The sequence below is a fragment of the Hemicordylus capensis genome, chromosome 4 (genome assembly GCF_027244095.1).
Source record: "Hemicordylus capensis ecotype Gifberg chromosome 4, rHemCap1.1.pri, whole genome shotgun sequence".
NCBI lineage: Eukaryota > Metazoa > Chordata > Lepidosauria > Squamata > Cordylidae > Hemicordylus > Hemicordylus capensis.
Genome location: NC_069660.1, coordinates 47,014,713 through 47,034,861, shown reverse-complemented (window position 1 = coordinate 47,034,861; position 20,149 = coordinate 47,014,713). Strand labels below are relative to the sequence as shown.

At 45.1% G+C, this 20,149-nt stretch overlaps 1 protein-coding gene across 5 annotated transcripts in view; it reads left to right on the top strand.

Annotated features, from left to right (window-relative positions):
- CBFA2T2 (CBFA2/RUNX1 partner transcriptional co-repressor 2) overlaps window positions 1-4,454 on the top strand; it is a 126,652-nt gene extending 122,198 nt beyond the window's left edge. For all 5 annotated transcript variants that reach the window (XM_053246043.1, XM_053246045.1, XM_053246044.1 and 2 more), the window contains exon 11: window positions 1,033-4,454. In XM_053246043.1, the coding sequence (XP_053102018.1) occupies window positions 1,033-1,323 (291 nt within the window). In that variant the 3' untranslated portion in view covers window positions 1,324-4,454. The remainder of the gene's footprint in view (window positions 1-1,032) is intronic.
- Window positions 4,455-20,149: the final 15,695 nt, after the last annotated feature.

The following is a 20,149-nucleotide window of genomic DNA, read 5'->3' as shown; positions in this document are numbered from 1 at the left end:
GTCATCGAGGGCAACAGCACAAGTATTCAGGGGGAAATGCGTCCTCACAGCCAGAGGCTTCCCCTCTGCACATGGGAAGGAGAGCAGTTTTGGGCCATCTCCTCTGCCTTTGGGGAAAGTCCTGTACCTTCTGAAAATGTGTCCCTGAGCAGGGGCAGAGCCACCATTGGGCAAATGGGTTCAAAGAACCCAGGCTGCCACCAATCAGGGGCCGTGAGAGTGGCCCCAGACACACACACCCATCTGACGTCAGACGCGGGGGCATTATTTCGGTCCCAAATGGGGCCACGCGGCCCCATTTGGAGCTAAAATTGGCCCACACTGCATTGTGCAGTGCAGCCAGAGTGACTCTCCCTGCCTTAAAGGGAGGGAGAGCTGCTCTTGGTCTCGCTGCCAACGCAGTGGGGTGGATTGATCTCCCTCCCAAACGGGGCTGCGTGGCCTCATTTAGGGAAGAGATCATCCCACGCTACATTGTCAGTACGGCCAGAATGGCTCTCCCTGCCTTTAAGGCAGGGAGAGTCGCTGCAGCCCATGCTGCCCAACACAGTGGGGCCCTATCTCCCTTCCAAACGGGGCCGCATGGCCCCGTTTGGGTGGGAGACCACATCCCCCACATCTGATGTCAGATGCAGGGGCGTGGCTAGCCAGGGGGCCACGGGGGCCACGTGGCTAGCCAGGGGCGTGGCGGAGCCAGGGGGCCACGGCAGCGGCCACACATGGGCTGCCACCAGCATCCTTACCCTCTTGTCCTTGAGGGTTGCTCAGCCCTCTGGGGCATAGTTCTGGAGGGCACCAGGACTTTCTGGAGGCAGAGAAGATGGCCCCAAATCACTCCCCCGCCACATCCCCGCACAGCGGCAGTGAGGAAGCCTCCAGATACATTAAAAGTATCCTCCTTGTGTCCTCGAACCGTAGCTCTGGATGTCAGCCAATATCTTGTGTACTCTTTCAATAGACAATAGCAAAACTGTCCATCTGGGATTGTATTTAAGAGAAAGTCTTCCTTCCTTTTTCTTTTCCTTCTCCCAGAGTTGCTGGAACTGTGGTCGCAAAGCCAGCGAGACGTGCAGTGGATGCAACATTGCTCGCTACTGCGGCTCCTTTTGCCAACACAAAGATTGGGAGAGACACCATCGAATCTGCGGGCAAGGTCTACACAGCCAGGTCAAGCCAGTCTCCTTACCAGCAGGGCGATCCGCAGCAGCCGCTCTCAAAGCTGCTGACGGGATTCCAAGTCCAGCTCTAGAGAAAACGTCAGCCACCACCTCACGATCCTCCACTCCGGCATCTGTGACAGCAATAGACACTAATGGACTCTAAGAGGGGAAATTGCACCCAGCACATTTTCGTAGTTTCCTAGTTTTCTACATTGAAAATCGGACGCCTCAAAACATTGTGGGAAGTTTGTACTCCAGCACGTTGGCGCTCAGCTAATGTTTATGGGGCATTTTCCATATCATCATATCATATATCATTTTTAGGAGTCTTGTGTCAGCCTTCTGCATTGGGATCTCAGAATGGTCTCCCTGGAGTTTGGGAGCGGCAGGTTCCCTGGAATCCTGAGGACTGTGCTCTGTCTGTTTCTGTCTGACGTTTCTGAAGGGGATGCTCTCATGTTATATCATGTTGAGAATCCAGGACAGTTAGGTGAGCTTCTTAAAAGGTACTTCATAGCAGAACTGTCTGGGCAGCCTCTTCTCTCAACTTGGTATTCTGAATCTTTCTCTGTGTAATCTGGACAACTGGGGTTTTTTAAATTGCTCTGGGCTTTGCATGCTGTAGGAATGGAGCAGGTGGGCCATTATTAGAAACTGCCTTTTCCAGGCAAAACTGCATCAAGTGAAATGAGATATAAGTAGATGCTTGGCTATTTGCTCTGCGTCTTTTCACCTCCCCCTCTTCCTCCATCTAGGACTATTTATTGATTTTTCTTTCCCTCCCCTCAAGCTGGATCCATTTGGGGAAGGAGACGCCAAAGGAGAAGGATGCTATTTTCTGTTTGCTAAAAGGTGGATCTAAAATGATGTCCTACAATGAATGCCAATCATCTTACGTGACCCATGTAGTTATGGAGGAGATCTTTGAGTCTTAACAGATTAAAATGTTTCATGCAGAGATTTTGCAGAACAACCTGCTGCACCTTTCACTGAGCAAATTGATTTATTTTGCTATCCCAAAGAAACTTCCATGCCCTATAGGAGTTGTTAGCTTTAAATACGTGGTTTGAGGTTTATCAATGTATAAATTAACATACACACATGCATTACTCCAACACGTCATTTATAGCCTATTCTCTCACAGCACGTTGGCTAAACTAAACAAAAATCCATTCATATTTAATATTTAATGTTAGCAAACTTCTAAAGCTAATGGTTCTCTAAGCAGTGTATGACTTGAAACTGTCTCTAGCTAAGGGATCCATTCAGTAAAATGAAGCAGTGTGGCCCCTTAGTGAAACATTTGGCCACACTTCTGGGTACTGTTGAATATTTAACCACCAAACTCTTTTACCTTTGCAGAATTTTAAAATGTATCCCTAGAAGGAATCATTAAAAGACTTTAAATCCACCATGTTGTGATATTCCATCTCCATCTTGAGTATGCCAAGCTTCCCATTTAATGTCAGGGTTGGATGTAAAGACAATAGTATGATCAGATCACAGTTATGGAAAGCCACATAGAGCAACTTAGCAGGGATGGCATTATTGTGCAAGTCCTCAGGGGGGTTGTTACAGTGTAATGCAAAAACATTTCAGGATTTGTTTGCTTTGGAATGCCAGTTCACTTGGCATCCCAAATTTAGTGTGATATCAGAGAGGCATGAATTCAGCTCCGAATGTCGGTGGGGGGTGTTGTTGGGGGGTGTTGTGGGGGGATGGAGGCTATCTTCAAAGTTATGACTTGGAATGGTGCCATGGTGGAGGGCTAAAGCAAAAGAAGGGTAGAGGGATCAGCAAGTAAAAAGCAGGAGAGGACCCTCAGCTGCTATCTTTAATAGGCAAGACACATTTTGGATAAAAATCCCTTTATCAAGGGCACTTCCACAACTTAAGAAAGAGGCTAAAATCAACTATACCAGCCACAGCATAACTCTACAAGTACTGAACCCTTTCCCCTCACAGTGATTCTCTGCTGCAAATCTCCCCTCGCTCACAGTTGCTATTAGCTGCAAAGAGGAACACAAGCAGACACCAACTTTTCACAGTTGCTTTTGGCCGACCCCGCCCTGCCAAAAAGGACAATGAGAGATGTGTTCACACTTTCCAATTTTGCATCTACCCAACAAGTCTTTACATTTGAGAAAGGGACACTGAATCAGTTTAGACATACCATGTGAATGAGCCCTTGGCTTGTGCTCTGATGTTCTCTCTGACTTTAGATTTAACAGCAAAACTATAGTTTCCCTTGTTCAGATGCAAATGGCAAATTCTGTTTTGCTACTAAATTGGAAGAGTGAGTGGAAATCCAAGCACAAGTTGGGCGAAAGAGGAAGGAATACCTGAGCACAACGCTCGTTCACATCACGCTATGCCATGATTTGGCATTACATTTGAGCCAATCCATTGCAGTCAAATCATTTTTGGGTCATACCCAGTCCTTTAGAGATCCTTGGAGTTCCTTTGATATTGCCACTGCCAGTCCACATGTTACATGTCTCTATGTGTTCATGTGACTGCATGGAGGAGAAAAAAAATGAAACAGAAATATTGCATGCAAAACCCATCCCATTGTGATGTACTGTCAAAGAGGAAAGTCTTAAATTTGTATTGAGTAGTGATGAAGAAGATCAAGATCTTGAAGTTCATCAGAATATCCTGATTGAATGGCCACCTGTGTCAAATGCAGAACTTTACCTGGCATACAGAGGAGTTCGTAACAGAATTGCTAATTGTCTAGAGCTGTAGGGAACAACCAAGATCGGTCTCTGTTCACAAAATTCCCAGTGTTGCAGAAAATATGGGAGATGCTAATTAAAGCTGAAACTATTCACTAGCTTCCAAATCCCAATTGCCACTTAAATCTTTGAAGAGAATGATAACGCTACATGATCAACTCCAAAGAATACTGTGTGTGAGAGAGACAGCAGTTTGCTAAATTGTGTGTAAATACAGTCTTCCATAACTTTCCATGCAACTACAGTGGCTTGCTGTGTATTACGAGAAAAATACATTAACTCTAATGTACATAATTGAAATACTACCACTCATCATGATTTTGAATGATTTTGAAAAAGGGAATTGAAAGATGTGAAATTCTACTATGGGAAGACTTTTTGGATTCAGTTTTCTTTCCTTTTCTTTTTTTGTCATTTGATTCTATACTAGGAATTTTTGTTACCTATTTTATGTGCATAACTTATTTAATGTACTGTATAAAGGAACCCAAACTGTTACAGATGTATTTAGTTTGTTCTACTCACAGTAGTCAATAAAAAGACTATATTCACCTTACAGCGCCTGTTTTTATGTGGTGTTGCAGAATACACTTCAGTTTAAACCAGGCTTCCTCAAACTGCGGCCCTCCAGATGTTGCTGAACTACAACTCCCAGCATACCCAGCCACATAAAATTGTGTGTAGGGATGCTGGGAGTTGTAGTTCAGCAACATCTGGAGGGCCGCAGTTTGGGGAAGCCTGGTTTAAACAATGCAAAAAGTGTTTGTGGCAATTGGAATTTTAGTAAAGTGAAAGAATATTCCCAAATCAGAACCGAGACACCATAACACATGTCATAATTTTCTGGAACGGGTAGGTGACCTAGGCTCTCCAGTTGTCGCTGAACCACAACTCTCATCATCCCCAGCCACAATGTGGCTGGGGATGATGAGAGTTGTAGTTCAGCGACAACTGGAGAGCCTAGGTCGCCTACCTCTGTTTTACAACATTCAAAGGGCCCAAAATGGATCCATGGTACGAAGTGGAACTGCACATTTCTGTAGAGGAGAATTTGAATAAACTACACTCTCTGCCTGTACTCCTAATGTCGCTAGTAGACAATAGGAGTTATTGGGGGTTGAGAGTCTATGCCTATGGAGTCACATCTCCAACAAAGACGACAAAAATAACAAGAAAATGTATGCATGGAGCAGTACTACTGGTATGATTGGTTGCAGGAAAAGTAGAGTATGATACTGGATGCAAATTCAGATTCCTGAGATTCTCTGCTTCTTCTTATTATTATTATTTATGATGCTATTTACACACAGTTTACTAGATGTTATTGAGTGGATTTGATACTTTAATTATCGGGCCCTTTCCAAGGTAGTTCCCGATGGGCACTACCTATAATGACCTGCCTTGGCCGACTGCCAAGCAGCTGCAGAAACCACTCTTTTCACCAGAGAGGAAAGGAGAACCAACAGACAGGGACGGAAAGTCAGACGTAGCCAGAAGTCAACACCAGAGAACGGATTAACGGAGAGTCATAAACTTTGCCAGAAGTCTACACAGGAATTCCACGGGATCAGGGGTAAACATGGAATGGGGTCAGACAATAACAAACAGGTCCAGATTTCTAGGCCAAGGTTGCTCACGGTAGGGCTGGTCACCATGCACGTTGTTTCCAGCACAGACCCAGCTTTCAGGCTGCTCTAAATAGGCAGTGTGCCGAGTGCCCCACCCATCACTGCAGCTGGGCCTTGTCAGGGAGATGTAGCCGGGTCATAGATGGGACACCTGTTCCTTCTGACCAGCCTCTCCGACCTATGGCGTTCCTCCCTCTGAGCCTGTACTCTGGCCAAGTGTCGCTGTCGGGGATCTGGGCCATGCACCTCGACTTCAGCAGCCTCGGAGGCTTCAGGAGGAGGGAGGAAAGGAGGCAGAGGGGCCTGCAAAACTGTCAACTCTGGCTCTGTTGAGTCAACCAGAGTTTCAGCCTGCTCCCCCTGCTCTGGGTCTTCATCAGAAGAATCCTCCACAACCCCCATGGGAGTCATCACACTACCTTGATGAGGTGGAGGGGCTTGTGAGCTTCGAGGATGCAGAGGGCTATGCTGGAGGGTCACCCAAACCAGACAGGCCTCTGCTGAGAAGCCAGGCTAAATGTGCCTAATCCCACAACCATGGTAAGAACCAGAAAAACAAATTATATACCAGATAATAGGTCTATCAGTAGCTACTAGTCGGAGGGCTGTGGACCACCTCCAGCCTCAAAGGCAGGATGCCTCTGAGTACCAGTTGCAGGGGAGAAATGGCAGGTGAGAGGGCACGCTCTCAACTCCTGTCTGTGGCTTCCAGCGGCATCTGGTGGGCCACTGTGCGAAACAGGATGCTGGACTAGATGGGCCTTGGACCTGATCCAGCAGGGCTGTTCTTATGTTCTTAGATGGGTAATTGCCCGGGTCAACAAGGGCTGCGTTGAGTGCTAGAGTCCCTGGGCACTTGTCAAAGAATGGGTTACAGGACTCAGGATCTTCAGCCGAGCAACCAGGGCTGGAGAGCTACTGGAAGAACAAACTCAATGCTGAATTTATTTTTTAAAGGCTCATCTCTGGATCTGCTGGCTGCAAATATATGCTTGAACATATGTGGGCCATAAGAGATGCTCTTACCCTTGGATTTTGGGGCCAAAGTCCAGGGCCTCCACACCCCCTGGAGTGCCCCAAATCTTTAGACTGTCCTGAGTGGTGTGGTTTGTGCCTTCAAGAACCTATGTGTTAAAAAATGATGCTTAACTTGTCGAGGGGGCCACCCAAAGGCCTTTAGGTCCGAAAAGGCTCCAAAATTACCTAGGTGCACCTCTGTGGGTCATGCTGAGTTTTCAGCAAGTTAAGGAGGGGGCGACTAAGATTTCTAGAATCTAGAAAAATAGAATCTAGAAAAATAACATAACACCAGAGAGTCGTAAGGGAAGTCGTATAACATCAGAGAATCCAAGGGGAAGTGATGTAACATCAGAGAATCACAGGAGAAACCTGAAAATTGACCACTTGGGAATCACAATGGGCAAAAACCTTTACAAAACTCTTTAAAAAGCGGGGGGGGGGGTCACACAGGCAGGTGGGCAGATAGAAGACAGGAGATGGTGAAGAAGAAGAAGAGGAGGAGGAGGAGGAGGAGGAGGAGGAGGAGGAGGAGGAGAAGGAGAAGGAGAAGGAGAAGGAGAAGGAGAAGGAGAAGACTCTTGACGTTGCTTGGAGCTCTGGAAAGATCAGATTTTTTTCCCAAAGGGGGTCAGAAAAGTCTGATGCAAACTTCGCCATGCAAGATTAGGTTTGGACTTTCTCCAAACCCCTCCGATTCCAAGACCAATCCCAATCCAACTTTGCACAGGCCTATCATTTGTGATGTGTTCCACTGGAATTTTTCATCATAAATTTCTATACCCCACTGGTACCACAGTGTGGCATCTGTGAGCTATTTTAGTAGAATTGTATTCGTTTGCTGGGCTGCCTGAGAATATGTTTTGTTTGTTTTTAATTGCTATATATCTGCTCTAGTGCGAATCATCAAGAGAGATAAAATTTTGAAAAATCTGAAACCCAGCAAATGTTCAAAATGTCAAGATTGTATTATAAGATGTAGATTTCCACATTCAACTTAAATTGTGACTATTTTGTCCTTCCCTACCTATTATTTCACCTCTAATTAGAACAAGATTTTAACAATTAAATATTTTAATATATTACAAATTTTGTGGGGGGGGGGGGAGAGAGGGAGAGGGAGAGATGCAGGGCCAATCTGATATATACCAAGAATGAAAAGTTCAGATTGTATATTTTTTAAATGGCCAACCTACTCTATTTCTTACAAATAGAGGGGTGTGTGTGAGATATACTTTTAAAATATTGAGCATGCAAAACCATAAAAATTAGTTTGCTTTTCTAAAACGAACTAGCTGTGGGCATGAACTAATGCTCAAAAGTCCCTTAACTGGTATTTTCAAAAACTTAAAGCATTCCATCAGCATAAAGTATTGCATTTTTAAAAACTCATCAGGGCTTTTACTAAACAAAACATGCAGCCTAATTAAAGCAACAAGCAGGATGTCAGTTTGAATACATTCTTTCAAAGCCCTTGTTGCAATTTGTGATTTTTCAAGAAATTTGGTAATAAATACAGAGGATCATCAACTGCTAGCCTCATTCCTTCAACACAACATCCTTTAATATAAATAATTTAATTATCCCAAGTACTTGCTTGGGATAATTTTGCTGGTTATTAAATATTCATGATTGCTCTTAATTACTAGAATTCCTGTAGAACCTGGAGGCCACAAAAAAGATCAAGGCTCTACAGGAATTCGCTGCAGGATAAAAGATAGTGGATTTTTTTTAAAAAAAATAAAGAACAATAAAATTGAACTGCATGATGTGAATCGTGATTTAGTCTGGCTCTAGGATAGCCTAGTATCAGGAACTTCAGCAGAAGAGTCTTGAAGAAGCAGGCAGTTATGTTGTGCTCTGTCCCCTTTTCTTTCCCAGTGGAAGTTTTGCAAGTTTGTCTCAGTCAATAGGTCATCTTGTGTCAGAGACTTTCATGATACTTGTCTTGAAGCCAGAGAGGAAGTCTATGGAACCACATGCTGAATCTGAGGTCAATTTACACAACCAGATTTAAACTGGTGTGGTGTATTATATTTATTTATTTAAAATACGTATACCCAGACACACACATCCCTGCATGCTACTGTTTGGAGAGGCTCACAACATCAATAAAATAGATACAATATAAAACAATAAACATTAATGAAATCAAACAAAAGACCAAGGTAAAACCACATCTAAAAGTTGCAAATTTTAAACATCTCAAAGTAAGTTATGTTAAAAGCTAAAAGCTAAGAACTAAAAAAACCTACCACATATAAGCAGAAGATAAAACATTTAAAAGTATCTCTAAAAATGTGCCTTTAATTGTTTGTTTGTTTGTTTTAAACAAAGAGGGAAGGAGCATGATGAAGCTCCTCCGGGAGGACATTCCAAAGCTGAGGGGCCACAACCGAAAAGACCCTGTCTCTAGTCCCTGCCAACGGAATCTCTTTTAGTGGTGGGGACATGAGCAGAACCTGAGATACTGAACGGAGGGTCCCAGCAGGTTCATATGAGCAAATGTGATCCGACAGGTATAGCACTGAATGTGCCAAAAAGCAATGTCTCACAATGCTTGTGAATGTTTATTAAGCCCAATGCATTTCAGCCAACAGGCTTCCTCAGGGGCATCTATTTATCTGAAAACCTTACAAGAGATCTCTGCTGACAATGTTGTTCAGTATCTTAAAGCCACTGGATTTAAGCTCTCTTAAGGCTTAAAGAAATAGTAAATAGTTCAAGTAAACTATTTCAAGTAAATAGTTGCCCCTGAGGAAGGTCATTGGCTGAAATGTGTTGTGCTTAATAAACACAAGCATTGCAAGCCGTGGCTTCTTGGCACTTTAGTGAACATTTCTTGATTTACATGGGGGGTTTTTTAGCATTGGATCTGCCTCTCCCACTGCCAGTGGCTTTGCGATGGCATGTCACATATGGACTGAACTGCAAGTCAGTTGTGTGCTGAAACAAGGGCATGGCTGCTTGAGCATATTCTGAATCTACTCAGTCCACTTAACCGGACGTATAAACTTGCTGTACTCATAAATATTCGTTGGACTCTGCTAATTTTTTTAAAAAATGCTTTTCTAACTCCCCCACAACATACATACACATCCATAGACAGGAAAGGTTGTGGTGAGGCTGTTCAAAGGTTGTTTGGGCTGTTCGCTGAATTGCAACTATTCTGCACATCAATGGAAAGCAGTTTCTTGTGGTTGGGATGTTCTGTGCACTATCCTTTCTTTGTACCTATAGAGGTGTTGATTGTAGCAGAACAAGGCCCACCTCTTTGCTTCCTGTTAATATGAGTGGCCTATTGTGATAGCCTTCACACCACACTTCTCTTCGAGCCAGCGTGGTGTAGTGGCTAGAATGCTGGACTAGGACCGGGGAGACCTGAGTTCAAATCCCCATTCAGCCATGATACTAGCTGGGTGACTCTGGGCCAGTCACTTCTCTATCAGCCTGAACTACTTCACTGGGTTGTTGTGAGAAGAAACCTAAGTATGTAGTACACCGCTCTGGGCTCCTTGGAGGTAGAGCGGGGTATAATATGTAAAATAATAATAAGAAGAAGAATTTCTGCCTTGGCTACTAGAAAGTCAGACTGTCCCCCATCTCAGGGGTGCAGATAGAAGGAAAGTTTGAGGAGAAAGTCATTTAGTTTGGAGGAGAGAGAAAGGACACCTTTTTTGTGTGCAGGAGAGGGAGATGGGTTATTAAGTTTGCTGAGGGGATAACTCCTCAAGTGCTTATGGGTGGATCTGCATCCCTGATCCATCCAGTGACTGGATTTGCCCAGGGGTGAACACCTCTTCCTCCCTAACCCAGCTGGGCCTAAACACTGAAATTCTGCATTCATAATTACAGCTGGGCCTGAGCTCTGAAATTCTGCACAGTCCCACTGATGATCCTTTAGCAAGTCATCCAGAGTGATTGGAGCACAGTAGCTTGCTTTCAGCATTAAGTATGCCAGGAACCTTCCCCACAGCTCCTGTGTTGACATTTTGCCCTTATGGTACACAGATGGGGGAAAAGGAGACTGCTTCCTGCCACTCCCAGATGGAAGGTCTGGTTCATCCATTATTCAGGAGACGTAACAGGACCTTCTGCTGGAGATACGAGTGTCAAGTGCACAGCAGGGAGGAACCCCAGGGCTTTTGCTCCAGTGACTTCCTTGTCTCTGACTCAGAGTCGCACTCTCCCAGCTGTGCAGTGCACCTGTGCTGTCTTGACTGAACCTCCTGCTCTGTGTCAGGGAAACTGAGGTTCAAAAACACAAGGAGGATGTGTCGATTTATGCAGATGTCAAGCCAAGAGTGTCACAAGGGAGGGAGGGATACTTCTCCAGGTTCGGAGGGAGATGGCTAAAGCACTAGATCAGGAAGCAGTCTGACTGATAACATTCAGATGCAAGAAAAAAGTCACAACACCATTGTAGAAAAGGAAAGGTTCTGGAACAGCAGCTTTCAAAGGGTATTCTGGGGAACTCAGGAGTTTCTCAGTAAAGGTAACGTGTGCTGTCGAGTCGGTGTCGATTCCTGGCCACCACAGAGCCCTGTGGGTTGTCTTTGGTAGAATACAGGAGGGGTTTACCATTGCCGCCTCCCGCGCGGTATGAGATGATGCCTTTCAGCATCTTTCTATATTGCTGCTGCCCAATATACAGTAGGTGTTTCCCATAATGCGACCCCCGAGCTTCCTAATATTTGGGGGTATTAATCTCTGGTTATTTTTAAATTGTTAAAGTGTTTTAAAGTTTTTGTATATGTTTTTAACTGGTTTTATGTATTGTAAACCTCCCAGAGATGAAAGTTTGGGGCGGTATACAAATTTGATTAATAATAATAATAATAATAATAATAATAATAATAATAATAATAATAAATAATATACCAGATATAACTGTAGTCGAGAAGAAAGAAAAACAAGTGAAAATAATCGACATAGCAATACCAGAGGATAGCAGAATAGAAGAAAAAGAAATGGAAAAAATCACCAAATACAAAGATCTACAAATTGAAATTGAAAGGCTGTGGCAGAAAAAGGCCAAAATAATCCCAGTGGCCATTGGCGCCCTGGGTGCAGTTCCAAAAGACCTTGAAGAGCACCTCAACACCATAGGGGCGACAGAAATCACCATCAGCCAATTACAAAAAGCAGCTTTACTGGGAACAGCCTGTATTCTGCGACAATATCTATAACAATTGACAATAAAATTCAGCCATCCCAGGTCCTTGGGAAGGACTCGATGTCTGGATAAAACAAACCAGTCAATAACACCTGTCTGACTGTGCAAACAAGAAATAATATGGTAACCATACCAGTGGGGATTCAAACAGGCAACCTCTGGCTTGCTAGTCAAGTCATCTCCCCACTGCACCATTAGGCAGCTCCCTGTTTCTCAGTAGAGAGACTAATAACACACTTCCCTGAAAGACAGTTCACCTACCTTCTCCAGCAATGTGTCGGATTGCATTATGAGGTACATTTTAAGTTCACATGGAGCAGCAGAGGAGCTCAATTGGCCTGTCCAGTGTCCCATGTCCCATGATGAATGATTGTATAGGTGCATGTTGATGTAGCAAGCTTGGTCAAATACAACAGGTGATGACTGATGTTACCTTAGCAGTCCTTGATACAGTAAATAGCAACATACCATGAATTCAAAATATAATAAACCCCATTAAAGCAACAACAATAAAAAGACTAAGAGCAACAAGAGAATAAAACTTTAAAAGGCAACTTCAACAACAGAATGATACACCCTGAAGCGATTATCTGATATCAAAAGCACCATACTCACTTGTACCACAGTGTGGCATCTGTGGTCCATCTAGAACCATAGGCTTTTGCTGAGCTGCATAAAATACTTTATTTTCAAAAGACATTACACACACACACACACACACACACACACACACACACACACGCCCCTGTGGATGATTCACACCAAAGTAGACATTAAATTTTGCACACAACTTCCACCCTGAAATCCAGCCTCCCAGATGTTGTTGGTCTACAACTGCCATCATCTCCAGCATGGGTGTCTGCAAGACTTTTTCTGGGGGAGGCAGGGAGGGTTCAATTCTATACTCACATATCTGGGAGTAAGCTCCACTGAATTCGATAGGACTGGCTCAAACAGGGAATTGACCCTGCTCAATGGCCAAAGGTTTCTGTGCAATCATGCTTACTCTGAACTAAGTCTCTTTGACTTTACTAGAATTTACTTTCTAGTAAGTGTGTTTAGTTTTGCAGCCCAAGTCAATGGAGCCCAAGTTCGCACAGGCGGAGTTGTAATAGGGCGGACGGGTTCAAAGACCTCATCACACTCTGTGTCCGGAGCTGCCAAGCTCCCCCCTCCCCCTGGCTGGGCTCCTGCCGCTGCCAGCCGCCTGGAGCCACTACCAACAGTTGTCTCTAGGGGTGTGCACGGAACCAGTTGGCCTGTTTCGGTTTGAGTCTGAACCAGACCCGAACTGGACCGGGCCAGTTCGGTTCAGCACCCCCTCAGAACCCCCCACCCCATTTGGTTCAGTCTGGGGGGGGTTCACGAACCCCCCCAATCTTTTTAAATCACTTATCCCCTCAGGGGGACTTCCTCTAGGTGGTGGTAGGGTCTGCGGGGGTTCCCCCTCCTTTTGCCTGCCTCCTTGCCACCCTAACTGGGCATTTGGCCAGTTCTTCGGCCCTTTTGGGCCTTCCCCCTCCAGCACGGCAGCCATTTTGGAGGCTGCTGCGCCTGCACAATGGGTCTCAGGCCATTGGGCAGGCCCAGCGACTTCCAAAATGGCTGCCGTGCCAGAGGGGGAAGGCCCAATGTGCCAAAGAGCTGGCCAAACAGCTGGTTAGGGTGGCAAGGAGGCTACCAGGGGGAGGGGGAACCCCCGTGGACCCCCCCCCCCCGAGGAAGTCCCCCAGAGGGGGTAAGTGATTTTTTTAAAAAAATTTTTCACGGGGGGGGGGAGAATCGCAAACCCCCAGTGGCGTTTGGTTCGACCCCCAAACGGTCAAACCGAACCGGTTTGACATCAAACACATCTGACATTGAACCTCGTTGCACACCACTGGTTGCCTCCTTCAGCCACTTGCCTCGCCCATCCTCCTATCACCGGCTGTACTCCTGGCCAATGGAAGGAGGATCGGCAGAAGTGGGCAAGCAGCTGAAGGAGATGACTGGTGGCTGCGGTGGCATCAGATGGCCGGTAGTGGGAGCCCCAGCCTGGGGGAGGAATGAGTGGAGGATGTGTATGAGTGTGCACACTGCACAATGACACTGCCACCACAAATGGGGAGACCACCCATGTTCACTATGTGAACATGGGCCCACTCTCCCCTTGCTACAGCCCTGCAAGGTAGCCCCATTAAAACCATACCCTCCAACATGTCACCTATGAAAACAGGGACATACCTGTGAATGTCTGGTGTTCAGTTCTGACTATAAGCATGCCACAAAGCAGGTAACAATGTGTTCTGCATGCACTTTTTTACACTTCTAGGTTACCAAATCCGACAAGCCAAATTTATTCCCTCCAACATTTCACACATGAAAATAGGGCATATTTTCGGAACAAGCAATTCTTATACAGGAATAAGGATCTGCCCAAGCCCCCCAACCACTATTACACGTTGCTGAAGACTGCATACCATCTACTATAGGCTGTGTACTGTTACACATCCATTTACATGCAGGCGGGCACTAGAGACATGATGCATCCACCCAACTTCAGCCTTCCTGCAGATGTTGGCCTATAACTCCCATAATCCCTAGCTGTTGGCCACTGGGGCTGGGGATTATGGGAATTGTAGTCCAAAAACAGCTGGGGGCCTAAGTTGAGCAGGCCTGTTCTAGAAACTCTGAGGAGGGAGCTGAAGAATGACAACTCTAGCAACTCATTGGTGGGGAGATGGAATTAGGGCCAAAAATAGGGTCAAATTAGGGAAGTGATTTACCAGGGACAGATTCTAGAAATTAAGAACTGTCCCTGGTAAATAGGGACACTTGGAGCCTATGTAACAGCTGGGTTTCTAGAGAGGGCATAGATCAGGGCTGCACACCTTTGGCCCTCCTGCAGATGTCGGACTACAACTCCATCACCCCTGACTATTGGCCTGTGTGATATGGCATGATGGGAGTTGTAGTACAAAAACATCTGGAAGGGAGCCCTGGCATAGATGAACTTAAGCACCTGAGTGGAAGATTCTGTGGTGTGTGTGTGTGTGTGTGTTTATACGCACATGCACACATGTGTGTACACACACACACACACACGTGTACCCACTCAGAGAGACATAATGCTGAGAAGGACTTTAAACAATGGTACTATATATGACTGATAGATTGGTGTTTTCAAAAAATTAAAATGCTGCTGCATTAAAAATTGTTGCTTACAAAAAAAATTAAAAATAAAAAAATCCCAGGGCTTTTGCCATATAAATCAGACAGCCTAATTAAAGCACCAAGCAGGATATCAGCTTTGATGCATACATTATCATTTTTAAAAGCCCTTGCTGCAATTTGAGATTTTTCAGGAAACTTGCTTGGTAATAAACACAGAGGACTATCAAACTGCGAGTGTCATTCCCTCAAAACAATGCTGATGTCCTTGAATGTTTATGTGCTGAGGGTGCACTTGCAGAATATTCATTGTTGCTCTTAATTACTAGAACCCCTTTAAGACCTGGAGGCCACAAAAGAGAGCTGTACATTGGATTACAGTTGCAGATGCTTAAACACCAAAAAGAAAGGAAATTGAATTGCAATTTTTAGTTACTCATGATTTAGCCTATCTTTGTAGTGGCCCAGTATTGGATGCTTCAACAGCATGGTATTCTAGAAGCAGAGCAATGATGGAGTGATCCACTTTATGCTGATGAGGCGTTTTTGTTTTCTGGAAATACCAGCCAATCCATCCATTGTATACTGTCATATAAAGCCCTTCTTGGTGTTGTTGTTGTTGTTGTTGTTATTTTTACATTTCTATCCCGCTCTTCCTCCAAGGAGCCCAGAGCGGTGTACTACATACTTAAGTTTCTACTTCAAGTTTAAGTTAAGTGTTATGTCTGTATATATACCACACTGAATTCTCTGCTTGGGGGCTGAGGTTCATCTGTGCCAGGGGTCCCCACTTTGAGTCCCCAGATGTTGTTGGACTACAGCTTCCACCATCCCCAGCCACAATGGGCTCGGGCCGGAGGGAAATACTTTATGAACAACTAGACATGAGGCACTTGAATAGTAATGCTCATCGTCATCAGTAAATGCTAATCACTATGCAGTCTTAAGAGCACAATACTTATTGGACAAACATGGGGCAGGTCAGAGGCACCATTAGGCCTGGACCTTGGGGCACAGATCCGTGGCCTCTCTTTCCTGGAGGGTCCCAGTGCACCTGCCTCCCTGCCCTGCAGCCGGTTTGGGCTCTGTGATGCTTCCTCTGCACCCTGCATGCTGGCAGCATAGGGCAGGCCAGCAGCATTGGGAGGTTTGCCTGCTATTTGAAGGCTCCCCATGTGCTGGGGTAGGCTGCTGGCTACAGTTCGCCCCACCTTTCAGCTCTTTGGTGGGTAGGCGGGACTTCTGGAGGCCTCTCTGCCAGCCTCCTTGAAGCTCTCCACTGTGGACTGGCAGGCTGCCTGCAGGTAGCAGTGAAGAAAGGAGGTAGAGTGGCCAGTGGTAGCTGCCCACGAGAGTACTGTGCACACTCTCTGCCCTGCCCGCAACCCTGCAACCACCCCCTCCTGGTGTCCTGAGCCTGTGCCTGCCTCCTTAGAGCCAGCCATGGAAAGTATGGGATTTCCTTTTTGTGGTTATTCCCCCCTCTTGTGTATTTATGGAATCAACAAATTCCTATAGGGCTTTGATATCAGATACAGATGTAAGTTAGGGTGGGTGGGCTTTGTATATTTAATTTGAAGCAGATCACTCCATTTGTGGATATTAGATTTCTTTTTTAATTTTAGAAAAACGAAAAAGTCCTAAAAGTGGCTTGTTTCATGGCAGAAAATTACAAATATTTCTGGAACGAAAGTCTCCCCTTGTACCATCATTCCACCCCATGTGGAGGAATCTGGCTTCATAAAAAAAGAGTAAAGCACACACCCACTTTTGCCCCACCCTTTAGGTCTCCTGGAATGGCTTGGAATTGGACTTTGATACTGAGCACAATGTAGGGCAGGGTGGGATAGCTTTGTGTTCTTAATTTGAATCAGACTGGTCAATTAGATTATTTTTAATATTTTTTTCCTACTGCTGTAAAGCTGCCAGAAAGATTTCTCTCTGTCCATAGAGCACTTCATACTTAGTGAAAATGGAGCTAACTGTAAACATCCAAATAAACACCCAATATTTTTTAATAAATGCTCTACACTCAAGTTGGTTTGTAGTCCAGAAGGTCTGTATGAGAACTGTGAAGCAAAGGGCATGTGTTGTGCCTTCAAAATATTTCCTTACAAATGCACCAAATATACAAATATGTCCAAGCTGGTTTGTGATCCAGGTGTGTGTTTGAACTGTGGAGCAAGGGACTTCTGTTGTGTGGATTTGTGGTAAATTAATGATCAAGAAGATGTGTGGATTCTTTGCGGGGTTGTGTATCCCCACCCCATTGCACTCCAGCCCACACCTGTGGAGTTGGCTGAGGTATTGCAGTTGGTTTGTGAATGGTCAAAAATCTATTGGTGGTTGTGTTGTCTTTTTTAAAAAAACAACCCCATATGTAGTCTGGCCCAGACCTGTGGATTTGTTGTGAATGATAAAGAGGGTGTATGGTTTCTTGGGGGGTAGTCTTCCCCCTCCTGCAAATGCACTCTAGCCCACACCTGTGGGTTTGTTATAAGAACATAAGAGAACACAAGAACATAAGAACAGCCCTGCTGGATCAGGCCCAAGGCCCATCTAGTCCAACATCCTGTTTCTCACAGTGGCCCACCAGATGCTGCTGGAGCCACAGGCAGGAGTTGAGGGCATGCCCTCTCTCCTGCCATTACTCCCCTGCAACTGGTTCTCAGAGCCATCCTGCCTTTTGAGACTGGAGGTGGCCCACAGCCCCCTGACTAGTAGCCATTTGGACCTCTCCTCCATGAAGTTATCCAAACCCCTCTTAAAGCCATCCAGGTGATGAATGATCAAGAAGTTCTGTGGATCCTTCAGCTGTTCGGCAGGTGGGAGGAGTTGGCTGAGGCAGAGCGCTCTGTGTGCTGCTGCCTCAGTCTGTGCCTGTCTCCCTGTTCCTGCCTGCCCTTGCCAATGGGAAGCTGTGTGAAAGCATGGTGTGTGTGTGTGCATGTGTGGTGTTTAGGATGCTTATTTTGCAAGGGAGGGGCCCAATGACCCATTAGGTCCAGGCTCCAAAAATACCTAGCTGACAGGGCCACCTAATGGCTCAGTGGGAAATGGTTTGACTACCAAGCCAGAGGTTGCCGGTTCAAATTCCCGCTGATATGTTTCCCAGACTATGGGAAACACCTATATCGGGCAGCAGTGATATAGGAAGATGCTGAAAGGCATCAGCTCATACTGCGTGGGAGGAGGCAACGGTAAATCCCTCCTGTATTCTACCAAAGACAACCACAGGGCTCTGTGGGTGTCAGGAGTCAACACCGACTTGATGGCACAAGTTATTTTACCTCAGGGACAGATTGATACTAGGTAGCACTATATGTCTACTGTGCTGCCTTTAATATTTCAAATCGGGATTCTGCAAACCCCTTCCCAATTTACTGTATGCTCTATGCCTTAATTTTGTATTTTTAGAAGGAAACATATGAAGCTGGTTTACCTTTACTCAGACTCTCAGTCTTCCTAGCCCAGCATTGTCTTCTACTATTGTCTACCTGGCGGTGCCTTCCCACAGTCTGAGCGCCTCTATCTTGAGATGTCAGAGAGTCTGAAGCTGCTGTGAGATGTGACAAGGAACAAAGACTGCTGCCAGTCCGTGTGGAGAATCCTCAGCTAAATGGACTCCGGCCTGACTCAGGATAGGGCAGGTGCATATGTTCATAAAAGTCCTTTGGCCTGGGAGTTTCAATCACACTGCAGAGTTGCCAAATTCCTTGGAAGACAAGGAACCTGTGCATTTTCTCTTGAAGAAGAACTAGTAGAGGGAAGAGGAACATTTGGTAGGTGCAGTTTCTCTTGTCATAGTGTTGAATTTTGGGGGGAAATAGTATCTGCTGAGATTCTCCCATGTATGCAGTCACTAAAGTTGCAGGAGTGATGATCCCAGGAGTGGATCTCTCCCACTAGCAGATTCAGGAAGTAAGGCGATGTCATATATTCTACAGGAGAGATACTAGACACACATACTTTTAGTCAGTATAAAAATATAAGACAAATTACATCTACATCAGACAAAAGGCCCATCTAATTCAGCATCCTATTTCCCATAGTGACCAGCCAGGTTTATGGGAAGCCAGCAATGAAAGCATGAAGGCTTTATTTCCCTCCCTATGTTGCTCCTTAGAAAGTGGTATTCAGGTATACTTCCTCGGAGTTTGGAGGTTCTATATAGCCATCAGGACCAATAGGAATCCACATATCTATCCTCCATGAATTTGTCAATTCCCCCTTTAAAGGTAGTCAAACCCATAACCTTCAGTACATGTGCCAGTAAATTCCATGAATTAATTATGTGGAGTGTGAAGAAGTATTTTCTTTTGTCTGTCCTGAATCCACTGCCTGTCAATTGGCTGCTAGATATTGTAGAGCTTACTTCTGTGGAATATTATAGGGTGTGTTTTAAAAATCCATCTGTTAGGAGCGTTTCAGTGGCTTCTTTCAGGGTCTTATTATGCTTCGCTTCATTAACCACTTCAAAACTCCATGGTAACCACCTCATCATAAATGCAGCCCATTCCTCCGGCCTGGTGCTCAACATGCCGCACAGAAATTTCTTGCTACAACTCCACCTTTCTGCTGGTCAAACAGACCTTCCAAGCCAAGGTCACCTTCTTTCCCCCACCTCCATCCCAGCAAAAGAATGCTTTTCTACTAAGAGGCCAATAAATGCAAATGGCCTTCAGATGTTCTCCCAGCTGCTTATCTGTGAACAGCACCCATGTGATTGAGAGAGCATTTGAATATCTCAGTCATCGGATGGCCATTCATCGTTGACTATTCATACATTGCATTGTACATGTGAGCGGGTGCCTGATTTTGTGTGCAAGACTGTACATGCATTCATTTAAAAGTGAACCTGGGCATTGGTCTCCTCCAGTGCAAAGTACAGGTTGGGCACTGCTGTACATGCAGTGAACATAATGTGTGAATAACTGTACATGCATACAAATAAACAATCTAGCCTTATTCAGACATTTTGTTCAGACCAGATACAATCTGTGTTTAATGCCCGCATGTGTATATTTGTAAGCATGCAGAGCGGTATATTTCCTATCTCAAGCCCCTAAATTCCAGTAAAAAAATTGTTTGATATATTAGCAAGGTTTTACAATATTTTAATTTTCAACATGGGGAGGGGGGATTGTTGTTAAAAATGACAATACTGTAACTACTTCACAATACAGGTTGAGTATCCCTTATCCGGACATCCAAAATGTGGAATGCTCCGAAATATGGACACCATGCCGTAACAAAAACAAAAAACAAAACGCCTCAGCT